Source organism: Engraulis encrasicolus, chromosome 13 (assembly GCF_034702125.1).
Source record: "Engraulis encrasicolus isolate BLACKSEA-1 chromosome 13, IST_EnEncr_1.0, whole genome shotgun sequence".
NCBI lineage: Eukaryota > Metazoa > Chordata > Actinopteri > Clupeiformes > Engraulidae > Engraulis > Engraulis encrasicolus.
In genome coordinates, this window is record NC_085869.1 from 34101249 (window position 1) to 34107248 (window position 6000).

Below are 6000 nucleotides of genomic sequence, written 5' to 3' on the forward strand. Positions count from 1 at the left end.
ATAGTTGCAATACCTACTCCGGCCACCATCCAACATTCTGCACCTTTAAGTTTGATTTTGGGCCGTGGTGCACTCACCGAGACGATGTAGACGCGTATGAGGACTTTGGTTTGTGTGTTGGGGGGCAGGCCCTGGTTGATCTTCAGGGGACCCTCCCACTCCCCGTCATCATCATCTGGTAGCTTGTACAAGCAGAAGCCACCCTGGGACACACACACACACACACACACACACACACACACACACACACACACACACACACACACACACACACACACACACACACACACACACACACACACAAACACACACACACACACACACACACACACACACAATCAGACACACAATCAGACACACACACAAACGGTCATCACTGGCTTCTAGGGATGCACCGATACCACTTTTTTGAAAACCGAAACAAGTACGAGTACATTAATGTGTGTACTTGCCGATACAGAGTACCGATACCGATACCTTTTACCACCAAAATACAATGAAAATAAATGCATGGCCTTTTTCCCACCTGTGATATTTTTATTGTCCATTTCCATGTAGATTCAAATGTTATTAAATGTATGAGGTGGCACTTTTTTCCATGCTGCTTTCAAGTCCAAAGAACATGACGATATTTTGCATTGTTTTGAGTAATGGTAGTACTCGTAGCTGGTATCGGCAAGTGTTTGACGAGTACGAGTACGAGTACGAGTACGAGTACGAGTATAATGATACCATACGGTACCATATGGTAATAATGGTATCGGTGCATCCCTACTGACTTCCTCTAAGTGGGAGCTCTTCAGCGTGCGGATCACCTGTGTCTTTTTAAAATCACCTTGAACTTGCCCACCAGCCGGTCGTCGCTGGCCCCGTCCTCCTCGTTGGCTTTGCCGCGGTACAGCTCCAGTGTCTTCACCCAGTCCTCGAAATGGCCAAACTCATCCTCCAACTCCTTCTCATAGATCTGACCACGCAATGCCCACGCGCACACACACAAACACACACAGGTATTACACAAGTGCAGCACACAGACATTGCACATTGTGTGTGCGTGCGTGTGTGTGTGTGTATGTGTGTATGTGTGTGTGTGTGTGTGTGTGTGCATACGTGCGTACCTTCAGTGTGGCTAGTTTGGGTTGCTGCTCCATAACTCCTTTGGCCATGCTGGATCTCTGGGTGATTGTCATCTGACGTTTAAATCCTGTCACTGACACACACACACACACACACACACACACACACACACACACACACACACACACACACACACACACACACACACACACACACACACACACACACACACACACACACTCCCATTAATGTCATAGATGTGATTCCTCCACAATACTCTTCCCTTCACCATCCCAAAGGACATCACCACATCCACACCTTAATGAAACATAGCAGTTGAGAATAGTGAAAATAGCAGTAGAATTGTAGTGGAATATAGTAGAGATTATTTATTGATTAGGATGGGAATTGAGGCCTTTGTAGCCCATAACAGTGACTTCACCACCTGCAGCCAGCAGACAGCCCATGTGTTGGCGACCCCTGTGAAAGCCCCGCGGAGACCCCTGAGAGGATCAACACACCCCATTTTTTTACTGTGCTAGCAACTGTCCCACACCTTTGCACAACCTCTGATTCATCACTCCACAAGCCCTACACAGTACACCACCACCCCACAACACCTCAGCAACCCCTTGTGGATCATCTGCTTACCCAGGGTGTCTACTCCTTCTGAGATCAACCCCTGCATGGGCAACACTGCAACACACAGCACACAGGACAGCAGTTTGTACCCACACGCTGGCATTAATGCACTGAGGCGCACGTATACACAGCACACAGGACATGGCGGTTTGTACCCGTGGCATGAATGCATAGCACACACAGGACAGGGGGGTTTGTACCCGTGGCATGAATGCATAGCACACACAGGACATGGTGGTTTGTACCCGTGGCATGAATGCATGGCACACACAGGACAGGGGGGTTTGTGCCCACACACACACTAGCATGCATACCCGGCTTTCCATTCAATTCCGAATCACCAAGTACTTGCAGCAGCAAGTAGTATTGTAGCCTTTTTGCAGCTCTAGTTGACATGACAGTGAAAAGGTGGATGAGAGGATAGTAGGGGCAGAGCATGGAACACAGGCGACATTTCAACTGCCCATGCCAAATTATTTGTTTATGGTAAAGGTGTTATAACCACTTCGCCATCTTAACGTTCACACGTGTGTTATAACTGATGAGCTGCCAATGCCAACGGACAGAGTGACTGTTACCCAGCAACATCAGCTGATTTTGGCACTTGGAAAACTGCTAAACTGCACACTATTTGCAGTCTTTACGAGAGTTGACTTTAAGAGAGTTGAATGGAAATATGCTGACCCTGTAATTACTCATTCTTTCATTGTGATTGCAGCAAAGCACAAGTCAATCAACATAGCACAAGTGCATATAGTACAATGACCACAGATTACGGTATAGCACTGCAGTGAATCAACAGCATTCAATCATTCAGCTAGCAAAGCACTACCAATCATTGGCACAGCAACCCCGTTATTTCATCTCATTTGATATTGCGGACACCAGTAGTATGATCAAGACACCATCGCTACAGTATAACGATAAATGTAAAGAGACAGTAGCTGGGCTGACCAATTGTTTAAATGCTGGTCGCTTGGAAGGACATTCAGTAGCAGGACATCAGGAGCAGGGATTGACATTAACTTTTTTGCATGCCAGCCACTGTGGCTAGTGTTTTTCCCGAGTCACTAGCCATCCAGCTATTCTACTAGCCACAAATTTGTTTGTTTTTTTAAATCATGAAGCTGTACATCTAGCTTCAGAAGATGAGGTGCTTAAAACTAAAACATGAGTGCATGGGTTTCTACATGGAAATAAAACAAACAAATAGAAACTGAGTAACTGGGTTTTTTCTTGGACTTAACAATTGATACACAAGGGGCAAAGTTCAGAATATATGCTTTTCTGATATGCCATACCATTAAGCTACCTGACAAATTGGCTAGTGACACTGAAATTATTACCAGCCACAGCCAAGTTTTACCAGCATTTGGCCGGTTTGCTGGTGCCAGTGTCAAGCCCTGATCAGGAGAATAGTCATTACTATAGTCAATAGCACTGTTATAAAAACCTGTGGTCGACCTGATATGCTTTGGGGGTTCGGGGGGTTGTCCCCCGAGAAAATGTTGAAAATGTAGTTGTTCAAAGTGCAATTTGAACACAATATGTGAAGAAGGGAGGCCTCTTTTAGAGGGGGATGATTTTTGACCAATTTCATTGAGGTGGATGATTTTAGACCATTTTCATGGTAGGGGGGATGACATCCCCCCTCATCCCCCTACAACTCGAGCCCTGGTTATAAGCTTTAAGGGTATGCACTCATGGTAAAGTAGTATAGTTTGAGCCTAATGTACTGAAATAAAGTATAATCGCGGTACTAATGCAAGCACATGTTTGTACTCACTGTTGTCATACAGTTCTGGAAACGGGTGGCCCTTATTCACTCGTGCCTGAGAGAGAGAAAGACTACATTACATTACATTATAATACATTACACAACTGCATTACACTACACTACACCATTACGACACAGTCAAACACACACACACACACACACACACACACACACACACACACACCCCTGACCAGTTTGATCTTGTCGAGGGATGCATAGTATTTGGACCACCAGTCGATGACACACTCGGCCGACTCGTCTGCTATGGTTCTCTTCTTCCTCTTAGTGGAGCGCCGCGTCTGTTTCCTACTCTCCTGGAGAACACACACACACACACACACACACACACACACACACACACACACACACACACACACACACACACACACACACACACACACACACGTTTTATATACTTGACTACACATTCATTTCTACTTACTGTACATTTGGGACCAACTCTTAATATATAACAAATATTGATATTAATATTTGTCATTTTTTTTCAACTTTGTGTGGCCTTTTTTAAAGGCAACCTTCAGTAGAGGTGGTATGGCTAGAATCACTAGTGGCCTAGCATGTAGCTATGTCACCATGGCGTGTGTGTGTGTGTGTGTGTGTGTGTGTGTGTGTGTGTGTGTGTGTGTGTGTGTGTGTGTGTGTGTGTGTGTGTGTGTGTGTGTGTGTGTGTGTGTGTGTGTGTGTGTGTTCCTACCCTCCTGTCTTTAGATGTCTTCTCAGGTGTGTGTGTGGGTATGATGGGTGCGGCGTCATATTCTATGTTGATGTAGATCTCCTCAGCTGGCCCCTCCCCCTGGTGGCCATCTTGGATAGCTAGAGGCAGAACTGCAGGGCCCCATTAGGAAAAACAGACACAATATACCTCAGAGTTCCACTACCAAAAACTATCTGGGCCCTGCAACATACAATACATCAATGCTGCTTGCTGTTGCTGCTGCCCCCCCTGGAGAAGAACTATATTACCCTGTTGAGCAGCACTATGTGGCTTTTCACCTCCCTGCACTACCTCACTACAATTTTTTGTGCATTATTATGATCATTATTATTATGTCTTTCTATTTTTCCCTATGTGTTAAATGTTCAATGTTAAATGTTCAGCACTTTAGTGTTACTGGTTCATCACTAGCCCATCACCCTGCCCCGACCTACCCTGTAAGGTGTGGGGGTCATGTTAATGCTTTTATAATATCCATCCCTAATCCAGTATAGTACCCAGTACTACCCTGTATGGTGTGTGGATTGTGCTTCCTGATTGGTGGTGTTGTAGGCATGACTGGGGCAGTTGGTAGCAGTCGGTGTTTGAAAGAGGCCCAGGTGGTTACTGACATGGCATATCACCATACCCTCTACCCCCAAACAACCCTACCAAACCTTACCCTGTACCCAGGCCAGCTTTTCCATGAATAATACCCAACCCTGACCAGTCCTACCTTGTATACTAACCAGGCCTACCCTGGATCGTGCTGCCTGGTGGGTGGTGCTGTACTATAGTATGACTGGAGCAGGTGGGGGAGGTTGGTGCTTAAAGAGGCCCAAGTTGTAGAAGACATGGCTGCCCAGCCCACTACCCTAATCAGCCCTAAACTACCCCGTATGATGCCACAATGTATAAGGCCTACCCTGTATGGTGTGTAGGTCGGGTTGTCTTATGGGTGGTGTTGTAGGTATGACTGGGGCAGGTGGTGGCGGTTGGTGTTTGAAGAGGCCCAGGTTGTTGATGACATGGCTGCCCACTAGCGTGCTGCGTCCAAACGCGCGCCAGTCCACCACCGTCAGGCTCAGAGGAGGGTGCAGGTGCTCGTCCTCAGGCAGCTCCTGAGCAAACCCACACAAAGAGACAAACGGAATGGTGAGTGTGGAAGGGGTTACCCTCGTTTGTGCAGTTGTGGCCTAATGGTTAGGGAGGTGGTCTCAAGGTCGGAGGGTTGCAGGTTCGAATCCCACCCTTACCCGCCCACCATCCTCTAACCATGGCTGAAGTGCCCTTGAGCAAGGCACCTAACCTCACATTGATCCATGGACTGTAACCAATACCCTGTAAATTACTGTAAGTCGATTTTGGATAAAAAAAAGACAATGGTTAAGTGGAATGTTGAAAATGTGTTAACAAACAAACAAATAAATAAATACAAACACATGAGTGTAAGGGGGTAGAGAAATGAGGCCAAGGATGAAGAGGTAGAAGGGATGAATGAAGGACAGACGTGTGTACGTGTGTGTGTGTGTGTGTGTGTGTGTGTGTGTGTGTGTGTGTGTGTGTGTGTGTGTGTGTGTGTGTGTGTGTGTGTGTGTGTGTGTGTGTGTGTGTGTGTGTGTGTGAGTGAGTGAGTGAGTGAGTGAGTGAGTGAGTGAGTGAGTGAGTGAGTGAGTGAGTGAGTGAGTGAGTGTGTGTGTGTGTGTGTGTGTGTGTTAGCTACTAACTCACCACGTCAAATGCGTCCACCAGTACAGTGAAGTTGGGGTTGCTCTTGTAGCTCCTAATGACA

At 46.5% G+C, this 6000-nt stretch overlaps 1 protein-coding gene across 2 annotated transcripts in view; it reads right to left on the reverse strand.

Annotated features, from left to right (window-relative positions):
* Positions 1-6000, reverse strand: part of fer1l6 (fer-1 like family member 6) — a 46963-nt gene that overhangs the window by 15739 nt on the left and 25224 nt on the right. Inside the window, exons 25-33 of one of the 2 annotated variants that reach the window (XM_063213787.1) lie at positions 5940-6000; positions 5134-5329; positions 4209-4339; positions 3685-3807; positions 3503-3548; positions 1726-1770; positions 1116-1207; positions 836-964; positions 78-203 (exon numbers count right to left, since the gene is read on the reverse strand). The exon at positions 5940-6000 is cut by the window's right edge and continues 38 nt beyond it. In XM_063213787.1, coding sequence (XP_063069857.1) covers positions 78-203; positions 836-964; positions 1116-1207; positions 1726-1770; positions 3503-3548; positions 3685-3807; positions 4209-4339; positions 5134-5329; positions 5940-6000 — 949 coding nt within the window. The remainder of the gene's footprint in view (positions 1-77; positions 204-835; positions 965-1115; positions 1208-1725; positions 1771-3502; positions 3549-3684; positions 3808-4208; positions 4340-5133; positions 5330-5939) is intronic. The other variant, XM_063213788.1, reaches the window with a different exon arrangement.